Source organism: Astatotilapia calliptera, unplaced genomic scaffold, assembly GCF_900246225.1.
Source record: "Astatotilapia calliptera unplaced genomic scaffold, fAstCal1.2 U_scaffold_28, whole genome shotgun sequence".
Lineage (NCBI taxonomy): Eukaryota > Metazoa > Chordata > Actinopteri > Cichliformes > Cichlidae > Astatotilapia > Astatotilapia calliptera.
In genome coordinates, this window is record NW_020535765.1 from 124,033 (window position 1) to 147,512 (window position 23,480).

General features: G+C 41.3%; 1 protein-coding gene across 1 annotated transcript in view; it reads left to right on the forward strand.

The window, feature by feature from the left end:
- Positions 1-8,687: 8,687 nt before the first annotated feature.
- Positions 8,688-23,480, forward strand: part of LOC113017912 (CD226 antigen-like) — a 133,461-nt gene continuing 118,668 nt past the window's right edge. The window contains exons 1-4 of the mRNA XM_026161016.1: positions 8,688-8,748; positions 9,894-10,184; positions 12,340-12,358; positions 13,820-13,842. Of these exons, the coding sequence (XP_026016801.1) occupies positions 8,688-8,748; positions 9,894-10,184; positions 12,340-12,358; positions 13,820-13,842 (394 nt within the window). The remainder of the gene's footprint in view (positions 8,749-9,893; positions 10,185-12,339; positions 12,359-13,819; positions 13,843-23,480) is intronic.

Below are 23,480 nucleotides of genomic sequence, written 5' to 3' on the forward strand. Positions count from 1 at the left end.
GAGAGATTTATTTTGAGCAAAGAAAATTCATTGCTGCGTGCAAAAAATGTATTTCAGTGTCTGCTATTATCCATATACACACACAATAACAGCCCATATGGCTCAGTTTTTGCATTTGCTCGTGCTCAGATCTCTGCGGACCTGCTCGCTATGTGTTGCTCGCACTCTCAGCAGCTGTGTCCCAAAACGTCGGCTGCATCCACCGGAGGCTGCATTTGAAGGCCGATTAAGTTACAGTCAGGCGACGAAGGCTGTCCCAATTCATCGAATCCTTCAAATGCGTCCTTCACTTCCCCGAATTTGAAGGATGGGTTGGGTGTTTCCTTCGTGGTCCACCATATCCCAGAATTCAAAGCGTGGCCCAGCCAATTTCAGTTTCCAACACTGGCGGCCACTACTAAGGTTTTAAATTACTTTTATTAATCTTTCTTGGTCACAAAATAAACTTTTAACATATTTTCAGGTGAGAAAGTAGCCGTGTAAATTTCAAATATTTGGTTTATCAAGACATCACATATTTGCAAAAGTCCGCTGATGTTTTTGGAGACGTCTCTTACCCACCAGCTCGATAGGGCTTTAGAGCGTGATGTCATGGGAGGGGGAGTGGTCACGATTTTTGGTCGAGCCGCCATGTTAGTAGGCCAAACAAAGGGCTACAGGAGCGAAAGCAGATGGAAACATCAGCTATGGCTTGTACTTGCTGTGTTGTCGATTGCAGTGTTAGATCGCACGATAGGGAAAGAAATAAGCTGGAAAATGGGCTCTATTTTTACTGTTTCCCCTCCTGGAAGCAACGTGAGGGATCTCATGTATCTGATGTTACCAAACGAAGATGTCAGGCTTGGAGAGCAGCGGTGAGACGAGCTGATATCGAGTTCTCTGTCATCATTTTTTGTTTGTGTGTTCTCCACATCTTCATTCCGATAAGTTCTAAAGAAATTCGTATTGCTCTTTATAGGCTTCTAGTTTTATTTTCAATGCGCTGAGGTCATAGAAAATTAGAACAAACAGCCTAACGTCTCTTGGCATCCAGGCGCAAGCAGTCTCTTTGTCTTTTGTGCTGATTTTAAGCATGGTTCTGGCAGACCTGCTTCCAACAGTGTGTTTGTTTTGATTTGTGGCTTTCTAACATGGCGCCATGATCCCACAATGCACTGCGGCGTGACGTCAACTCTAAAGCCCTATAGGGCACACACAAACACACAGTGTTGGAACGACGATTACAAGATGCTTAAAAGCAGCTCAAAAGACAATGGACTGTATAGGGCTTTGGAGCGTGATGTCACGGGGGTGGGCGTGGAAAGGATTTTGGCCCGATCCGCCATTTTGGGGGTCTAAGTAAGGAGCGAAAGCATAGCCATGGTTCGTACTTGCTGTGTGGTCGGCTGCAATGTTCGATCTTACGACCGGCACGGGAATAAGTTTTGATTGTCTTTTTATGCTTTCCCAACCTGGAAGCAACATGAAGGAGCTCATGTATCGGATATTACCAAACGAAGGCGTCTAGCCTGGATAGCAGCCGTGAGACGAGCTGATATCAAGTTCTGTTACGTCTCCAGATATCAGCTGGTGTGCTCAAGACATTTTCATTCCGGTAAGTTCTAAATATGTTCACATCACACTTTATAGCTGAATAATATCATCGTTGGTGGTCTCAGAAGTTATAGAAATTGCGATCAAACATCGAATGGAGTGACTTGATAAAGACAATAAATGAAATGAGACAGGAAGGACACAAATTGGCGTTAATAATGGCCCGATTATCAATGTGTTAATTTGCATGTACTTTACAATTACGGGCATATAATATGATAACGATATTTTAGCAGTTCAATGATAGAGGTATAACATTAATTATGGTGGGGGGTGGAAAATGGCTATTTCACTCGATGCACTCCAGCTGACTTACTTTGACGACGTACTCAGAGTTTGGCGGCTTGAAAATAGCCAAATCTTGCACCCAGCCATTTGTAAATTGGATGTGCGCCTCCAGTGACTTGTAATTACGAAACTGGTTCGCTGTGTAAGCGCTTACTCCACAAACAAGATACGTGAAGATATCGGGGTAGGACAGTGGCGGTAGGTCGTCTGGGTCTTTACTCCACTGCCGTATTTCATACGGGTCCACATTTCCAATGCACGCTATTTTCTGCAAGTACCGCTGCTTCTGATATCTGGAGATGGAAGAAAACTGCACGTCAGCTCCTCTCACAGCTGCTCTCCAGGCTAGACGCCTGAGTTTGGTAACATCGATACACGAGCCGCCTCATGTTGCTTCCAGGTTGGGAAAGAATGAAAAGATAAACCCTGTTGTGCCTTCGCTCCCTTTTCGCTTGCGCTTTGTTTAGACCCCCAAAATGGCAGTCTAAACCAGCGTGATGTCACAGGGGTGGGCGTGGAAAGGATTTTGGCCTGATGCGCCATTTTCCGGGACCAAACAAAGCGCAAGCGAAAAAGGAGCACACAGCTATGGATCTTCAATGCTGGCTGTAATGTTCGATCACACGACCGGCACGGGAATAAGCCTAAAAAGGTTTTGTCTTTTTATTCTTTCCCAACCTGGAAGCAACATGATAAGATAAGATAACCTTTATTAGTCCCACACGTGGGAAATTTGTTTTGTCACAGCAGGAAGTGGACAGTGCAAAAGTTATGAAGCAAAAATTAGAATACGACAAGAATAAAATACTGTACCCAACTGTACAGAATAGAATAAAATAAAATACTATATACAGTAGAATAAATAGAATAAAATATACAATAGGATAAAAAGAGAATACAAATGCTTTATACAACTGAGTAAAAATACTACATGGCGGACCTTACAAAACGAAGGCGTCTAGCCTGGATAGCAGCCGTGAGACGAGCTGATATCCAGTTCTCTTCCATCTCCAGATATCTGTTGGTGCTCCAGACATTTTCACTCCGGTAAGTTCTATATATGTTCATATCACTCTTTATAGCTTAATAATATTATCGTTGGGGCTCTCGGAGGTTGTAGAAATTGCGAACAAACATAGAATTAAGTGACTGTGCAGACATACGTGCTATGTAACGATTCGCTAATTCTTTCGCACAACTGTAGGGAAGCCTGCCTATGAAATGAATCAAACAAATCCAGACTGGGTACCAACGTTACACACAGTAGCGGTTTTTGATACAGGCGACATGGGCGGTTGCCCGGGGCGGCATTGTGGTGGGGGGCGGCATCACGGGCATCGGCAAAAAAAATAAAAATAAAAAATTGCTCGTACTCATGCTGCCCCGACATTAGCCAGCGCATATTGGGGATGGCATAGGCACCGATCGGTTTTCTATCGGCCATTTGCTGGGAGTAAGGACGCCCTCCGTTTGCGAGGTGCGCCTGCTGCTTGCAGCACAGGGAGGAGAGGGCGGGGCGGCGGGGGATTCTCTGGCTGGAGCAGCAATATTAATAATTTCTACAAAAAACTAATTTAGCTCTTCTAGATGCATAAACTTCATCACACAAGTAAACACAGCCTGATTGGAAATGCGGCATAGGTAGGAACAACCAGTCTTGTAGTCGTCCCCATTCACTCTCCAACCAATGATCACCTTCCAGCTGGAACTTACATAAACATAAAGGAAAGGAAAAACTCAATGCATCATGGGAATCCCCCGGCAGCCTACGTCTATTGCAGCATAACTAAGGGAGGATCCAGGGTCACCTGGTCCAGCCCTAACTATATGCTTTAGCAAAAAGGAAAGTTTTAAGCCTAATCTTAAAAGTAGAGATAGTGTCTGTCTCCCGAATCCAAACTGGAAGCTGGTTCCACAGAAGAGGGGCCTGAAAACTGAAGGCTCTCCCTCCCATTCTACTTTTAAATACTCTAGGAACAACAAGTAGGCCTGCAGAGCGAGAGCGAAGTGCTCTAATAGGGTGATATGGTACTACAAGGTCATTAAGATAAGATGGGGCCTGATTATTTAAGACCTTGTATGTGAGGAGCAGGATTTTGAATTCAATTCTGGACTTAACAGGAAGCCAATGAAGGGAAGCCAAAACAGGAGAAATATGCTCTCTCTTTCTAGTCCCTGTCAGGACTTTTGCTGCAGCATTTTGCATTATGCATGTATTTTTTAAAAAGTGAACATCTACAGCTGCAGTGTTGAAAAAAAATGTGGTTGAAAAATGTGGTTGCACCTAATTTTTGTGTTGATACACCTAAGAAAAAAAGTTAGGTGCTGAAACTTAAATGTTTCACATCTGTTGCGTCTTCAAAAACCAAAATGAAATCACTGAGCCTCACACAGGAATATTGTTGCTACTTGTTTTACTGAACCTTCTTTTTAGTCACATGTTTATGTGACACCGGTGCGGAAAGGCTGAGTTTTATCTTTCTCTTATCTTCTTTCCACAGGTGATTTGTGTTTTTTAAAGGAAGGAAACCTTCCTCAAAACGGGCAGAGCAATGGAGCCGCCGAGGGAAAAGCACACGAAACAAACTGTAGAATTAAAAATATAATTTATTATGTTTAAATAGTTAAAAATATAAAATGAATTAAAACAACCTTGGCCAAGGGAAGACACAATAAAAATCAATAACACACAACATTAAAAGTCCAGTGGAATCCACCACGGCCTAAAAGTCACAGAAAACTAAGAGGTCCAGCGTAGTATTAAAAGAGGGAAACCCAGCGGAGTCCTCGCCTTCCTCCCCGCATTCCACGTCCTGGTGCACTGAAGAAAGGGAGGGAGCGGCAGTCACTATTCCTTTGGCAGTTTACTTTATAAAAAGGATAAGTCAAAGACTTACCCGGGTGGGCAGAGCTCTCAACTCCGCCCGCCGCTTCCTCAAACTGCAATCGGCACCGCGGTCTCACTGCTTCTGTTCTCCCGCAGTGCACGAGCTGGCTCTTGTCGTTATTGCCACCAGACTGCCGCTACGCGTCTCTAGTCGCTGGTCATCTGCCTTTTCTCCGCTGATCGCTTCCCCTTTCCAGTCGCTGGTAATCTCTCTTCCCAGTCGCTGGTCGTCTGCTCCATCTGATCATCTCTACTCTCTGATCGTCTCTCGCTCTCCCCTCTGATCGTCTGTGTCTTTCCTCTGTCTGTCTCGCATTCTCCGTGTTACATTTTCGTTGAACACCGGCTCCAAACCTCTTATGTGTCCTTGAGCACTCTGTAAATTACCTTTTCTTTTCTCTCAGGTGTGTCCAATTAGTAAAAACGGGGGAAAAGGCGGAGTCTCTCCAGGACAATTTGCCGGCAACTAAAACATGCAAACTAAATAAAACACTGCACAAAAATATAACCAATGCATGCAATATAAAAAATAAATATGTACACTTCACATTAAAATACAGCACAGCAAAACAACGTCCGTCCTTCCCTGGATGACATTTACAACACCAGTGTCCATTCACTGCCTCCTACAGGACACTCTCTTCTTCCACCTTTGTACAGGACATTCACGTAACGCAGCACCGATGCTGCCTCACCTGGCATTACCAGTATAGCAACACACTATTATCACACTCATTGTATCTGTGTGTTCTTCAGATGAATAACATGAACTTCAGATGTCTGTACTTGTAATTAATAACCGCTATGCATACGCAAACAAATATATTTATATAAACAAATAATTCTTTACAATACCACAAGATCAAACAGATTTAAATATCAAACAAAGAAAACACAAAATCCAGTTTCTAAATGGAGGTGTTTGTAATTAAGGGGAACAAATCCAATTCGAGGCTTTCAGTTTCATTTCACAGGAACAGCTTTGCCTCTGTTTTACCTGCAGGTTCACACATGGAGAGAAATTTGCCTCGCATAGAAATCTGTGTATGCTTTGGAACTCGGTCTCTGTGTGTCTTTATAAGAGAACTCACTTGTCAAAACACAACATAGATCCAAGTCCAAGAAACAGAACAGTGGGAACAGACCCAGAGACGCTAACAGGATCATGAGCTCTTCACATGTTTAGTTTGTAGAACGTAAAGTGTGTAAAGTCACCAAAGTGTAAAACAGAATAACACATTAAAGCTGAACTTAACTCATTTCAGCTGGAGGAAATTTACTCAGTCACACTTCCTCCCATGAACACAAAGGTCCACTGTTTCTGAGTACACCACCTCTGACATCACAGATTCCTCTTCTCTTATTGTTTCTGTTTTGTTTCTTTGATAAGCTTCATCTGAAGTTTCGATCAGCTGATGTTACATAAACAAACACTTTACTGATTTAAAAACAGACAGGTTTGTAGTTTCACTTTGACATAACTTCCTGTTTTCATGCACAATCAGAGAAAAGAACATTCCTTGAGTTTGGGAGAACATCTTAATATTTATATATGTTATTTATACTATGAAGAGTATTTAAAGGTTTTTAACATTGGAGTAAAACTGTGACTCCAGCCACCCATGAAACACCAACCATGTGAGACTCAAAGCTGCCATTACTGATCCAATCACATGTGCTGAGGTTGTGACTGTGGACAAACACAGCCTCTCATAAACTCTTTGATCATGTGTTTCACAAAAGGAACAGAACACAAAAACACAGACTCACCACTGAACATCCCCACCAGTGACTGTGTCCACAATACACTGCATGCTGCTCACTTCCACTAACGATGAATGTACTGCATCATTAGAGCCCTTCATGTTTCAACAAAGTGGCCACGCATGCACATACAACAGTGAGATCACATGGCAGACAAGAAAGAAAAGAAACATGCACACAAAATTATTCTTGAAAAAAAGAAAGAAAAAACAGTTGGGTGTTTTTTGTTATTGTTAAAAGCTGTCAGACTTTATCTGGCACAATATAAAGAAGAAAATCACCTAAATCACAAAGAGGAAATTTAGTCAGTTACTCTCCTGTACTCTGATTACAGTCATGTATGTTTTCTCTGTGTGTGTTTGTGCTGCTTCTTTGTCCAAACAAACTCACTGGTTCTACATAAAAAACAAAGATTTGCTCTCTGTGGCTGCAACACAACTTAAAGACCTTTTTTTTTACTGTCTGTTTTGTTTTTGTTTCTCTGTGGACAGATCAAATCAATTTCCCATATTGTTACAATAAAGTTACCATTAACTCAACTCACTGAGACACACTGGCAAATCAATCAATAAATCAAAGGTGGACAAAATTCTGCAGAACAGCTGCACAAGAGCTCATGACCTTTGACTTTATTCATTAAGATCAAGTTTATCTCAATTCTCAGACAGACAGAGTGGAGGGTTGTCTCTACATTTCCCTGTTTCCTTGGAAAAGTTCATTTCCTGTTACTGTAAAACCTGCTTTACCTGTTAAATGGCACGTCAAAGTGAAACATAAGTCAGTTGTTGAGCTGTCTGGCACAGAGGTCAGTTCAACAACAGATTGACTTCTTACAAATTGCTTTGTAAAAGCAGTAGGTTCCTTTTGACCTACAGAGAAAGCCGATGGATTACACCAATCTCACACTTTTTATCTTCATATGGATGTTTGTTCATCCTGATGATCAGAAGAGTGTTTGAGGATTTGACAGAGCTCTTAAGAACAACAGTAAGTGTTTGCTGTCTTTTTCTAAAATCATCTTCAGTCAAACTTTTTAGGTAAAAAGTTTCAGTTGTCATGGTTACAGTTCAGTTAGCTTCCACCCACAAAAATGTTTGAACAGAAAAACTGTTTCAAAAACAATTGAGACAAATTTTAAAATGTCATTCAATTTCTACTGTCATTCAATTTCTACTGTCATTCAATTTCTACTGGATGTTAACCCTGTAAACCCTGAAACATGAAATTTCTAGAAAATTCACATTTTATTAGTCCAATATATCAAACGTCGAACCAACACGACTTCTTCTTCTTCTGTATCAGGTGTTGAATCTGAGATTGAAGAGTTGAGTTTGAACACGCAGCTGAACAACAGGTCACGTGGAACAATATTCCACGTGACCTGTAGGTCACGTGTAGGACATTTGTAGGACCTGTAGGACATTTTGAGATCGAGCAAATCGTTGAAGAACAAATTTTGATCTTTATTTAAACCTTAAATTTAATCTGATGTGTTCAGGTTTAAGCTCAGGTTCAGTTATTGAGTGAAAATACCAACAGACTCAGACATTTAGGACAAACTAAGAGTCAGATGAGCAGAAACAGAGAACACGGACATGTCTGCTGTAACTGCGTCGCTCTGCTCCACGGTGATGTTTGTCCTGTTCGTCTCTGCAGGTGAGATTTAACTCTGAGATAAAACAGGAAGTTTTGGCTGCACAGTAAAAATATTTCCCTGAGACTTATTTTCATATTGTTTCAGTTTTTCTGTTTGTGACGATGAAACAAGAATCAAACTGCCGTCAGAAACAAAACGTTCTTCTGCTTCAGCGACTGAAACACAAACTGTTCATACATGACGACACATGAGAGGTTCTGATTTTGTTCTGTGGAGATCGTTCAACAACTGAACACTAAAACTTTTCTACTTCGCCTCGTTTGTTGTGACGCACACATTTCTGCGCATCCTCAGTCCAACCTACCAAACGTCACTCTAACGCCACGTCCTCAAAGACACGGAAGAGTTTGAACCGCAGCTTTAACTTTATTTAAACCTTAAATTTAATCTGATGTGTTCAGGTTTAAACTCAGGTTCAGTTATTGAGTGAAAACACCAACAGACTCAAACATTTAGGACAAACTAAGAGTCAGATCAGCAGAAACAGAGATCACGGACATGTCTGCTGTAACTGCGTCACTCTGCTCCATGCTGATGTTTGTCGTGTTCGTCTCTGCAGGTGAGATTTAACTGTTAGAAACTAAACTGAGTTTATTTCTGAGATAAAGAGTCTCAGTCTGGTTTACATGCTGATTATATTTCTCTAAGAAGTAGTTTGTTACTCATTCAGTGTTGCGATCGACACAAAGCTGGGTGGAGTCTGTGTGTTGGTGCAGTTTGCAGCACAGACACAAAGAAGTGTAATGTGTGTGTCAGTGTGATGTGTTGTAGTGTCAGGAGTCAGGATGCAGCTACAAAGCTTTTTGTTCAGTGTATACAAACAGCTGTAGCTCCATAAAGGCAGCATGCAGAGACTCACAGTGTCTTATAATGAGAGGCTGCTTTCTCTCACACATTATGTTCACTTATTATCAGCACATGTTGTTGTTTGTGGAACAGAGTTATTGTAGTTTTTCTCATTAGTTTGAGTTTTTATTCCATTTGGACTTTTTGTGTTTAGTTCAGTTTAGTTTCCAGATGATTTTCTTCTTTTTCAGGTTTGATTATTTATTGCTTGAAGAGTTTTAATAGTTTTATTCTTTTTTCATTCTTACTGTTTGGAGGTTTGTGTCAGAGGCCAGATTCAGGAGCATCAGTACAGCTGTTACAATAAAAAGCAGTGACTCAGTCTGACAGACATCCAGAGTCTCAATGAACTCGTCCATCAACAACATTTTATCAAACTAACAGATTCTAAAACCAAAGATTTGTTTTTCAGATGATGTTTTTCATCCGTCTCAGTCTTTGCTCATGAACTTTGTCTCCAAACGTCTCAGCCTGAGCTTCCCTCTGATGAACTCGTTCATAATCTCGTCCATTCTGCTCTCAATGAAAATCTGAACATGTTCAGCTCGGCCTCCTGTCTTTGTGTCAGAGTCTCCAAAGCAAACATGACAGCAGCTCACTGCCATCTTCAAACCTTCCCTTTCACTCTTGCTGCTGTCCTTCTGTCACAAATCAGCCCTGATGAAGATGCTCGGGATCAGGTGAGGAGGAGGAGAAGACTCGCTGTGGTGACGCCTGAAGGGACACAAGAAGAAACACAATCAAAGATCATCATCTAATAACAGAAGACTGTCTTTTATTGTGTGTTTCTGATTGGCTGCTGTAGAAGTGAACACTTTGACCTTTAACCTCTCTGCTCTGTGCTGTTTCCTCTTTCAGACCAGAAAACCATCACAGCTGAGTCTGGACAGGACGTCACTCTGACATGTCGAGCTCCAAACAACAACATCATAGTTGTAAAGTGGAGCAGAGCTGACCTGGGAGATGAATATGTGTTTGTGTTCCGGGATGGGCGCTGTGAACCAGACGACCAGCATCCATCTTTTAAGAATCGGGTGGATCTGCAGGACAGACAGATGAAGGATGGAGACGTGTCTTTGATTCTGAAGAACGTGACGATTAATGACACTGGAACATACGAGTGTGGTGTCTTCATGAAAGAAACAAGAAGTGAACACATCATCCTCCACCTTCATGTTGTTCCTCCAGGTGAGTGAGTAGAGTTGAGTGTGTGTGTGATCAGAGGTGAAGCTGCTTCCTGGTTGTTGATGTTTGTTTGTAAAGATGTTGTTGATGAGACTTTGTAGAAAGCAGCTGGTCCGAGTGATGTGATCAGAGTGCAGTAGATAATGTCTGACAGCAGTTTGAAGAGGAAATGGATTCTGTTCTGTTCTTCACTCATCACCTACCTGACAGCTGACACCTCACATGTGTTTCTCACCTGCAGGTCAGACAGGAGGACAAGAGAAGGATGAAGACAACAAAGACAGAGGGAAGAAGGATCTATCTACTGGACTGATAGTTGGTCTGACAGTTCCTGCTCTACTTCTTCTTCTTGTTGCAGCTGCTGTTGGTATCCTGATCTACAGAAGCTGTAAACCGAATCCTGCTGATCCACATGTAGCAGAGCATCTTAAACTTCTACAGCCTGAATGTGAGTCAGATGAACAGACACATAGAAACATAAATAAATGATGGTGAACATCCAGCAGACGCTGTAGAAAGCTGGATGTTCAGAGTCTGATGTTATTTCTCTGATGATCATCATGTTCAGACTCAGACCAACAGTGTGTGTCTGTGCTGTCAGTGACTCTGAACTACAGTTTATTCATCTTCAGGCTGTTCTTGAGATTTACTGACACAAAGTCAAACTGTGTTACAAACATACATGAATTTCTGAGCTCTGATCTCAGAGTCAGTGAGTGTTTTTGTGTTGGAGCTTCAGGTTCAGCTGTTTGTAAGAACTTGTTCTGTGAGAGATGAACAACACAGACCTGAGATCAGCTGCTACACACACTGAATGAAGTGAGAACACAAACGCTGTGTGATGATCTGAGTGTAGATGAAGGTCTGTGGATTATAGACGATCAATAATCTGCCTGCTTGTGTTTAGGATCATCGATCAGTTACAAATGAACGAGCTTTGACTCAGTTTGGATGTAGAAATGTTGTCCAAGTCAAACTGAGCTCTTTCATGTTTCTATGAACTTTGTGTGTGTTGAATGCAGCAGACTGGAAGAAAAACAAAGTGTGTATAACAAACCTCTCTTTAACTGACTTTCATCATCTTTTCATTAAATACAGCTCACAGTGTTATGAAACTACAGATTTATGGAGCTGCACACTCAGAGATTTCTGTCTGATCCTGATACTCTGAAACTTTTTATTGAACTTTTGTTAAAGAACAAACATAAATAATGTTCAGCTCCATATTTACATGTGTTCAGCATACGTTACTGTTGAGAAATCAGTTTTACCCCGGTTCTTTTTATTCCTCGAGCATCCAGAGATGGCACCGGACTCAGTAGTCATTTTCACAAAATCTTTTATTCATCTTTATTCATCTTCATTCATCTTTATTTAAGCATGCACTTCTAGAAGGGAAGATGAGGCCGGTGTCCCTCTCCAAAATCTTCACTCCTTTGTTTGTTACAGTCAGCTTTATACAAGTGACCCCATCATAAAACCCCCACGGTGTGCTGCAAACTCTGTCTGTGTCTATGTGCACGAGCACGTGAATGCCTACATGTGCACGTTCCCACGTGTCTATGTGAGTGCTCGTGTGTGACTGTGTACGCATACCTGTGTGTATGTGTGAGTGCACATGAGTGAGTGTGCGTGTGGATGTGTGTGCGTGACAGTTAAAACACTGTGGGTGAAGATATCTCCCTAGAGGTCATAAAACCCCCACCTTACATCCTCTGGGGAATTTCCACTCAATGGGGGAGAAGCCCTCTAAAATCTACTGCTAAATTTACAACACAATGAGGCCTTTATTACTCTACAAACAATGTCTCTACAATAATTCTACTTTCTATGATAACATATTTCTAAACTCAGCTAAATATTCCTACATTACCATGGTGATTTAACCAGGTTGGTGAGAGAGACGACTCTGACTGTTTGCCCGACACAGCTCACTAACACATTACTCTGGCTTATAGTTTCTGACTGTCACGGATTCAAATATTGGGGATGGAGACAAGAGGAAAAACCACAATAACAACACTGGTCCGGTCGGGTTGAGTCAAACGATGATTTTAATGATCACACGCGTGGGAGATGGACACTGATGCAGACAGCATCAGATCTCAAAATGGTGGAGCATTGCTCAAACTCTTATAGTCTCTGGTGCCTCCACCTTATCATAAAAGCCTAAACATTCACATGCTTTCTCTCACACGGCGCCTAAGCTACGACCTTGGCTCCCCGTCTATCTGCTCCTGCTGAGATGGGGCAGAAAACTCCAGCATATTCTGTTCTTTTCTAATCAGACAAATAAGACGATGACTTTCTGCGAACAGTATTTCTTATAACTCAGCAGTATAATGCATCATAAAACAATATCATTCATCCACAATAAATCAGCAGTCTACTTTAATGCAAATCAGTTTAACTAATGCAACAGTTATCACCTTCTAATTCAGGAGAATAATGCAAACTAAAACTACATAATAATTCACAACCTTTAATTAGGGGTTTAACATGGCATAAAATAATATTATAATCCCACATGACACTTTGCATGTTTAGCCTGGATGTTCAGAGGTTCATTAAATCCAACATGACTAAAAACTGTTCAGTTCAGTTCAGTTCATTTTTATTTCAAACATTTCAAACATGTGCCTTCACAATCATTACAAAATATCATTCCATTATTTGTTTGAAAAGGAGTAGGCAGAAGTATTTACTTATTTGTCCCTACCCCCTCAAGTTTTACCTCTCATTCATTTAATTTTTTTTGTCTTAAATTAAACAAACAACATATGAAACATATGAAGTAAAACAAAACATAACATACATAAATCAAAAACAAGAAATTAGCAAGCCCCACCACAGTATAGTATCTTTCATATGAAAAATACAGAATGTGTATATTTGCAGATACACAAGTTATGGAAAAACAACAAACCAAAACAAAACAAAAAAAAAATCCAAAAAAGAACCGCAACACCATTACCAGCAACATTACCGTCCTGGGTTAACCCCGTTTTCTTCATTCTTATACTTATTTAAAATTAGGTTTTTATATTTTACTTTAAACTGTTTTATGTTTTGACTGTCTTTTATTTCTTCTGTTAGACTGTTCCATAATTTAACTCCTGCAATTGAGATTGACATAGTTCTTAAAGTTGTTCTAGCACTTTGTATTTTTAAATTCCATTTCCCTCTAATGTCAAAGGAAATAAACAAAATATTTAAAGTCAATCATTCTGATCATAATTGTACTTTGACCTTTAACCTCTCTGCTCTGTGTTGTTTCCTCTTTCAGACCCAAAGATCATCACAGCTGAGTCTGGACAGGACGTCACTCTGACATGTCGAGCTCCAAACAACAAGATCGGAGGTGTAAAGTGGAGCAGAGCTGACCTGGAAGAATATGTGCTTTTGTACCGTGACGGTCACTTTGATCCAGACGACCAGCATCCATCTTTTAAGAACCGGGTGGATCTGCAGATGAAGGATGGAGACGTGTCATTGATTCTGAAGGATGTGACGATTAAAGATGCTGGAACATACGAGTGTCATGTTATGTGTGGTGTCTTCATGGCAGAAACACACTCGTGGAAGATCATCAAAATCAGTCTGAGTGTTGTTGATCCTCCAGGTGAGTGAGTAGAGTTGAGTGTGTGTGTGATCAGAGGTGAAGCTGCTTCTTGGTTGTTGATGTTTGTTTGTTGTATGGATGAGCTGGTGGATGTCAGAGGTAGACAGATGTTTCTCCAGCTGTTGTCTTTGTGGCTGGTACTCATGGCCATTGATCAGTGGTGGTTGATCAATGGTCATGAGAATTTGCATAATTAAGATTAAGGAACTGACCTGCAGCCCATTGTTCCTTCAGTGGGCTGGTTTCAGGCATTATGCAAATGTACTGTTTATAAGATTGGGGAAACCTGCAGTCAGCTGAGACTGAAGAAGTCACCTGGATGTGTGACGAAACGTTTCTCCCACAAAACACTACGTCCAGATGAACAGAATCAACTTTTGGAGACATTTATGAATCCGTCTCTTCTTCTCTTGCTCTCTAACTCGTCTGTAAATATCAGTGTTGGGACTAACGCGTTATTAAGTAACGCGTTACAGTAACTACGTTATTATTGTGGTAACGAGCACGGTAACTAGTTATTATGCCAAAATCAGGAACGTGTTAGTCGTTACTGGGATTTAGATAGGGTCGTTACTCGTTACTTCGTGTGGTGGCTATCGCGGAGCTTCCACAGATTCAGTAACATTAGCAAGTGGTGGAGGCCAGCAGGTGGATGAGAGAAAGCAACACGTTCTCGGGCTGGAGAAAGGGGACGCAGAAGGAAAAGAGAGCCAAGGCGGGCGCCGGTCCAAGTGTGAACTGAACTTCAGGTATTAAGTTATGACCTGCAGTCTATCTGGGTCAGATATAAACCAAGTTTAGGTGGAGTTTATTTTCGTTATGCTGATTTTTTCCATACTGCGTGCTAGCTAGCATGACAGAGTTTCTATACAGCTGGGTGGGTGCTATGAAGTTAATGATGTTGAACTTTATTTTGTTCATAAGTTATTAGAGTTGCCAACCGTCCCGCCTGGTATTCAGAGAAAATATTACGCGTTTCTTATTGAGGTGAAAAGGAACAGTTTGTCCCGTAATTCAGCTACAATGAAAAAGTCACAAAGCTGCAGTTATTCTGTGTCTTTACGCTGCACAGCTGCCTCTTCTCCTCTCATTCTCCCCCCCTCCCTCTCCCGTTTCTACTTCAATCATGAAACTGATCAATGATCAGCTGATCGTCTTTTCTCTCTTGTTTGTTTATCGCCCACTTTGCGCCGAAAGAGGAAACTAGCAGATGTCGCGCTAAACAACAGCAGCACGTTTAAGCTTGATCAGTTATTGTTAGAATTTATTTAATATTACTTTCTAGTATCAGCTGATGTTTGATGGAGCCACAGCTGTAAAGCTGCTGGTCATGATATGGTTTGGTTATCTGGTGAGAGGGAAACATGAAACCAGGAGATGTCCTTACTGAATCATCAGAGCTGAACAGGTGATGGAGAAACAGGTTTACCTTTTAGGTGACATGAATGAGTTGAAGTTATGAACTGTTTCTGAGAGACAAATAACACCAGGATACTTTTCTAGGTAGCTGACAGCTGGTAACTGTGCAGGTGCGGATCTAGCAAAGTGTTGCCAGGGGGGCATGTAGGGCATTAACATTTAAAATGTCTAGCTTTTAAAAAATAATTATCTGAATCTTACAACAAACGATTGATAGATTGATGCATATATACCATCAAAACAGTGTACATCACTGTCACAACAGCGTTTGTTTTCATTCAAAGGCTTTATAATTTTTCCTATAATGGTGGGCCGGTCTCTAGTCAAAATGTCCGGGCCAATTTTCTGTCCCAGTCCAGCCCTGTATGCAGCTCATCTGCAGTCTGGTGTTACCTACATCTTCCTATTCAGAAGGCAGCATTTCCGAGTTCTGAGTACAATCGAAAGCACCACGACTACAGTTTTTGTGTTGGATGTAAAAGGCGCACATGACACTGTGACGTAGGCTAGAATCATGGCAGCAGTCAATGATGGTCCAGGCGTGGGATTTCTCTCGTGGAAATATGCACATTATTTTTTCCTTTCTATTGGTAGGTGGCACAGTGCACATGTGGCAAGTAAACAAGCTAGAAGACTGGCAAAGTTATGGAAGCAACACATTAACAAGAGAATTCTGAGTAAAACCAAAGTTACTTTCCCTAGTAACTAGTTACTTTGAAAGTAACGAGTAACTTGAAGTAACTGAGTTACTTTTGAGAGAAGTAACAAGTAATGTAACTAAGTTACTATTTTAAAGTAACTTACCCAACACATGTGTGGGGAAACTCAATGTTAAAGCCTACAGCTTCAGGGGGGGTGAGGGGTGAAGCTGGTGCTTGTGAGTCTGTGAAAGTGAATCCTGCCGGTGCCATAGCTGGTGAAAACGTACTTAGTGCAGACACAAAACGTCCATCAGCTTCAAAGTGTGTCAGAAAAATGTCCACATGGTGACTGATGGATGAGAAAGGTCCCATTGTTGTTGTTGTGCACAAATCATTGAACAACACAAACACTTAGAGCTGCTTTCAGTGCTGCCTGTTTTGTTACTGCACACATTTCTGATGGTCCTACAGTCCAACGTAGCAAACGTCTCCCTGAAGCCTCTTCTTAGAGACCAAAGGTTGGATCAGAGCGAGCAGCTGAAAGGACACATCTATGAATGCAGTCAGAGACTTTCTCACAACCTCACACTTCATCTGATTACATTTACACTCAAATTTTGACTCAAGTTCTCTGCTATTATAAAAACAATAAAACCTAAGTTTCAGTTTTCAGTTTTATTTGTCATATGCAAGTTAGCACATTGCAATGAAATGTGTTTAAAGTGTAGGATCAGCACTGATAGTATCACAGATGTCTGCTGTAACTGTGTCAGTCTGCTTGACAGGTGAAAGTTATAAACCAAATTGTGTTTATATCAGAGATCAAACTGGTTTACATGTTAATAAAATTTCTGTAATATGAATTCATTTTGTCTGTGTGTGTGAAGTTTCTGACACTTTGCATGTTTAGCATGAGGCTAAAATTCCCCCTCAGTGGGTCACTGGTGACCTGCTTGATGTTTCCTGTTGTTTCCTCTTTCAGATCAGAAAACCATTGTCACAGCTCTGGACAGGACGTCACTCATGTCGAGCTCTGAGGAGTGAGTCAGAGAAAATGAACCAACAACCTCATCAACCTGAGTGTTGATGAGGCTAAATTAAACTCAGACATTTTTCTCAGTCTGATCAGACCATCTGATCCAGACACTTCGACACTATAAACTCTACAGAATTCTGACAGTTTGTCACGGTTCTGGGTCCGTTGGACCCAGTATTTTGAGTTTATTATATTTTGGTTTAGTTTTGCATCATGGATTGTTTTCTTGTTCTCTTGTTGTGGTTGTGATGATTATTATTAGAGTTTCATGTTTGTGTTATCCATGTTTTAGGAATTGTGGTTTCATGTATAGTTCAGTTCCATGTGTCATTTTCTGTCTCTCTGTGTTGAGTCCGTGTCTCTGAGTTGTAAATCATGTTTCCTGTTTTATTGTGAAAGTCTTTGTCTTATGTTAGTGTGTGCAACTTTGTTCCCCCTGTCTCGTTAGCCCTGATCTCTCCCAGCTGTGTCTCCCTCCTGTTGCCCATTCCCTCATTACTACCCTGTGTATATAAGCCCTGTGTTTTCCCGTGCTCGGTGTCGCGTCGTACCATCAGATTATGCCTGTGTGTTTCTGGTCTCTGTAGTCAGTGTTCACTTCATGTTTTGTTTTCGTACCAACAATAAAGCTGAGGTTTTTGAGCTCAAGTTAGTGTCTGAGTCCTGCATTTGGATCCTCCTCTCCGCCTGCCCACACACAGAGCCCTGACACCAGTGATGGCCAAATGAAGCTTTCTGAGGCACTGAAGCTTGTATTGAAAAAAGGTTCAGTACTCGAAGCTTTTCAATACAATCCTCTCTGGTGACATCTGGTGGTCAAAAATATGAAGTGCAGCTTGAATCCACAAAACAAAACCAACTGCTTCATTAAGATTGCCCACTCTACAGAGTGGAATTCTGTCTGATATTGGGCCGCTGTTGTGTTGCTTTGAACGTGTATTTCCGGGGGGTTAAAAAAAATGTGTTTTATTTGTTTAATAAATAATCTTGACCAGTAAACCCTCCTTGTTCAAACATGCACCATGGTGTGGTCTTTCTTTGCTTGTGACTTCTTGATGTTGGTAAATACAATAATTGAAAAATACCACGTTACATATAATATACATATAATAATGTACAACACATTATGGCGTATGCTTCTGCTGTGAGGTCCTACCTCCATGCACTTGTGCAAGTGCTAGACGGGTATATTTATAAATAATATTATATTAGGGAAATTTTCCTAGACATATTTTTGACCTGGGGTAGAATTGATTGTGAAATGGAAAGGGAAAATGCTTTTGAACTTGAGGTGTGTGAGGACAGAGAAGGATCAGCTTTATTTCAGATTTGAGAGATAAACTTTATATTTGAGTTTGATGGTTCTCTTTGTGATTACAGGAGCTGCCCTCAGATTCAGACCTCAGCACCACCCAGTGACAGCAGACAGTAGTGATGTGCGGGTCGATCCTGAAATATCGATTCCTTCCATTTATGTTCTAGAATCGATTCTCACATTAAAATATCGATATTTTAGTCATTTAGGGTAAATTTGTAGTTTATCATTAACAGGAACACAGTGGAAAGAAACTATAACACTCAGATTGTCTACATTCAAAGGAACTACTTCCTCTTCCGCCTTTCATAGTCATGTGCGAAATACGGCTGTATAAATGTCTCGCAGCCCCTTGGTGCGCACGCACTCACAACAATGGCTGAGCGTAATTGTGCAGATGTATTTTACCTCCACAAACAGCTGAGACGTGGTTTGCGATACATGTGGCAAAAAAGTGCTCCAAGAGTGAGGTGTTGTGGCCATACTAGGGAGACATTCAAAAGGGCTGTTTTGGTGATAAATAAATTTTACATTGTTTATTTATCGGATAAAATACGTTAAATATCACCGTTATTATTGGCCAGCCCAGAAACAGCGGGGGTGTCCAAATTCAGAGGCTGCTTCCACCTGAGGACCCGGCCTTCGCGGTCTAAAGAAAGCCGGGTAGTACGTCACGACCCAGAAAGAGAAATAAGAGTGATATTAAAACTAAGTCGCTGCTGCCATTGTTGGAAACTGGAATTGGCTGTGGCTATGAATTCTGCGATCTGGTTTTTCAATTTTGTTGTCTGGGTGGAAAATCGGAAGAAATTCGGGAGAATGGTGGCTCCGGGAGATTTTCGGGAGGGACACTGAAATTCGGGATCCTCCCGGAAAAATCGGGAGGTTTGGCATGTATGGTTGTGGCAACATCACTAACCTTGTCAAACACCTCAGAGTAAATCATATCACAGAATATGACGAGCTTATGTTGAGACGAACTGAAGAGGAGGACAGGGACAGGTGCTGCTAGGGCGAGACAGACGTCTCTCACGGAGTCCTTTAGTGCTGCAGGCAGGCAAGGTGTTCAAATAGTGCACAACTTAAGTTTTTTTATTTCTATATGATGAACTCTGCATTATTAAGTGATAAGAACAAGAAATCTGTCCTGTAATCATTATGACGCTATAATTTGAGATACAATAAATAAAATAAGTTTTTGTGCAAAGTATCGGTATCTGATCAGTATCTTCGATACCACCCTGAATATTACTTGGTATCGGATCGGAAAGGAAATCAGTGGTATCGCACATCACAAGCAGACAGATCATCCAACTAGGGCTGGGACAACGCGTTGACATAATTGATTACGTCGACGGGTAAAATACGTCGATGTAAAAAAATCTGCGTCGATGCGTCACTTTCAAAACAGACATGGCGGCAGCGAGTAGCGGCAACATGAGTGAGGCAGTCGCAGTCGACTTAAACCACTCCACCCAAACACGCAGTTCTACAGTATATAGGATATAATATAATGTATAGGGAATATTTTAACCAAAAAGGAAGTGATTCAGTCGTTTGCCGGCTTTGTAAGGTGGAAATAGCCTATCATAAAAGCACGACGACTATGCACCAGCACCTCAAACGACGGCATCCAGGAGCAGCTTCTGAAAAGGACAAACCACCGTAAGTTTTCAACTTTTTTTACTAATGCTGGTTTTTACCCTTTAATTCATCCAGACACCCCCCAAGTAGGCATACACTCACTCATAGACAGAGAAAAACACCCAACCTCCGTAAATGCAAAACTCATTTAAGCTGCTTTGCAGTAACATATAGCAGCTGCTGTTTAGGTGTTTTTTTATTTGTGAGGGTGAGGGAATGCTGACCACTTTCCAACCAGGTTACACTCTGCCCTCTAGGCATCATTTTACAAGCATGATGGAGAGAAAGTATGAAACGTCAGTAGAGAAACTAAGGAATCAACTAAAAAAGGCCACATCCAAAATCTCCCTTACCACTGATGCTTGGACAAGTCTGGTCACAGAGTCCTACTTAGGGGTAACTTGTCATTCTTAGTTAGCGTATTGTCTGTCTTGTTAATGTTGGTTTATAATGGAGCACTGTAACAAAAAAATAATTTCCCCCAGGGATCAATAAAGTATTCTGATTCTGATCCATTTCATTAATGACAATTGGGATCTTCTCTCCTTCAATTTAGCAACACTGCCAGTTGAAGAGCGCCACACTGCAGAAAACCTTGCCTCCTGGGTGGAGAAGGTGGCAGAAAAATTCCACATTTCCTTACATAATGTCCTTGTCATTCTGCATGATAATGCAAGTAACATAGTCGCAGCCCTCCACATCCTGAAAGAGAAGTTTGGAGTGGTGTCCTATCGGTGTGCCGGGCATACACTGCAACTGGTTGTAAACCATGCACTGAAAGACCCCAAGATTGATAAGGCACTATCAGCTGCACGGGGCCTTGTAAAGCACATTAGGAAAAGTGAGCCAGCTAGCACCAAACTTAAGCAGAAGCAAACTGCATGATTGAACGTCTATTGGAACAGAAATGGTCAGTGGTTGCGATGCTTTCAGATCCAGAAGTCACACAGCGTGGGAAACAGTACCTAGATCTGAAAAATGATCAGTGGATTCTTCTGGATGAATTGAAGGAGGTGCTCAAGCCTTATGAGCAAATCACTAATGTTCTCAGTCTTATGTCACATTTTCTGTTCATCCTGCTGAAATCCACCCAAAACAAATCATTTGATTCTGCAGCAATGAACTCTTTCCAGAACTGTGCAGAAGAGGAAATCTTGTATAGGTGGCAGCCAGAAGTATCTGCATTTCAAGAAGATGGGAAAAAATGTGTCACTTATTGCTGCTGCCCTCGATCCACATTTTTGTAAACAGAAATTCCTTTCTCCCGAAGATGCTCTGAAACTGCAAGTAAGAGTACAGAGGGAGGCACTTGATCTCAAAAGGGAGCAAAGATCACAGCTACAGCAGGAACATGTGGGACAGGAAGCCTCAGCAAGTCCCCCAACAAAGAAGATAGTTTTTTGGACACTTTGTTGGGTACAGATTCTGAGGAGGAAGATTGTAATGAAAACACTGACCAGGGTGGGGATGGAGAAAATGAGGCCGTGAGGAAAGAAGTACTGCTGTATTTTGGGGAAGCCCCTATTCCAAGGGATAATGACCCCCTTGCATGGTGGAAGAATAATGCAACAATATTCCCCACACTGGCTACTTTAGCCAATTCATATCTGGCTGTAGCTGCCACATCAACACCATCTGAAAGGCTTTTTTCAGTTGCTGGAAACATTGTCACCAAAAAAAAGGGCAAGTCTGACTGCTGAGCACGTAGAAATGCTAACATTCCTCCACTCCAATGCATAACTACTTCATGTGATGAACGTGATTGAACACACACACAGAAAATAACAATTAAACAGGAATATTTCTATCAAAACAACGATATTTAAAGGTAATAAAAAAAACAATATTTACAGTTGAACACACAGGATTAACCTGAGTGACCTGTTCCTGGACTGTTTCTTTAACAACTGTAATAGATTACAGGAAGCCTCTGGCAGTGTTGCTGAATCTGCCAGAGGCGTGGATGGGCTGCTGCAACTGACACCTGAGGTTTGTCTTTTCTGGTTGGCGAGTGGAGAATCACACAGGATGGTCTGTGTATCAGGATCAGGATGCTTCCTCCTGCTGTCCACTGCATCGTCCATTCACTGGGTTTGCAGGGCTGGCTCACTCGACAGCTGCTACACCACTAAGATGTTTTCAGAAATATGTAAGCAGGAGATGGTGGATGTAGTAAAAGAAATGTGGTGGGTCTCACTGTGGAGAAAACTTTCTGAAGTGAAGGTTCTCAGCATTAACCAGGACAAAGCTGTCCAGTGTCTCCTCAGGTACAATCGAGCCCTCAGATGTGTTTACAAACATATCGCGATTAGATAAAATATCAGATCTGATGGCGCTGATCTTTCCCCTGAAGTGGTCTGCAAACTGCTCACAGAGCGAGTCTGTGAGGGTTCTTTGGGAGCTGTTAAAATCAGGGTTAAATAAATGATCTATGGTGGAAAAGAGGACCTTGGGATTATTTTTGTTATTACTGATTATTTTGCCGAAGTATGAATTTCTTGACTTCCTTAATGTATTATTGTACATTTTAAGTTGCTCGCAGAGTATTTCATGGTTGATAGTATTTTTATTTTTCCTCCATCTCCTTTCTGCTGCCCTGCAATTTCTTTTGAGTTTTTTGACTTCTTCGTTTCTCCAGGGTGATACATGTTTTACGTTAATCTGCGTGACGTGCTGGATAAAATCCAAACAGTGAAGAATGTTTAAGAATGCTTTTGCTGCAGGGTCAGAAGGATTATCTATGTGCAGGTTAAAATCACCGGTTAAAATTATCATATAAAATTTTGAATGTATGTTTGTTAAAAATTCTGAGAATTCCTTGATAAAAGCAGCGCTGTCTTTAGGTGGTCTATAAATTGTGACAGATAAAACTGGAGGGCTGCTGAAAACAATAGCGTGGAATTCAAAAGTGGTAAAATGATCAAATAAAATTTGTTTGGTGGTGAGTGTGTTGTTGGCTAAAGATGCAGTCCCACCACCTCTCTTACCACTTCTAATAGAAAAAAAGAAATTAAAATTTGGTGGGGAGGCCTCAGTGAGAACAACTGGTGCATCCGAACCCAGCCATGTTTCAGTTAAAAATAAACAGTCAAGTTTATTATCTAAAATTAAATCATTAATAATAAAAGACTTGTTCGACAGAGAGCGTACATTTAAAAGTGCCATACTGATTGAGACTGGTGGATTTTTGACAATAGAGTTGAATGGATGTTGATATTTTTGAAGAGGCCGGAGGTTATTAATGTTTTTGGAGTTACTGGATTTATGATAATTCTGTTGCTCTCTGTTTGTGATTATGACGGGTATTATGTTGACTGTGGGAGAGAGAGGTCCGAGTCCAGAGTTTTGTGTATTACTGTTAAAAGTGGAACAAATATAGGAGCTGGGACCAGGGGAACATCAGTCAGTGGCAGACGGATCAGCAGGTAATGTCAGTTTGGGGTAGTGACAGGGCGATGTGCGGGAGTGCTGTACGCCAAATGCCAAATTGGCGGACAGCAAACGGCGTCCCCAGGCGTTGAGGTGGAGCCCGTCTGCCCCAAAAAGATGCCTCCTCTCCCAGAAGGCATCAAAATTGTTAATA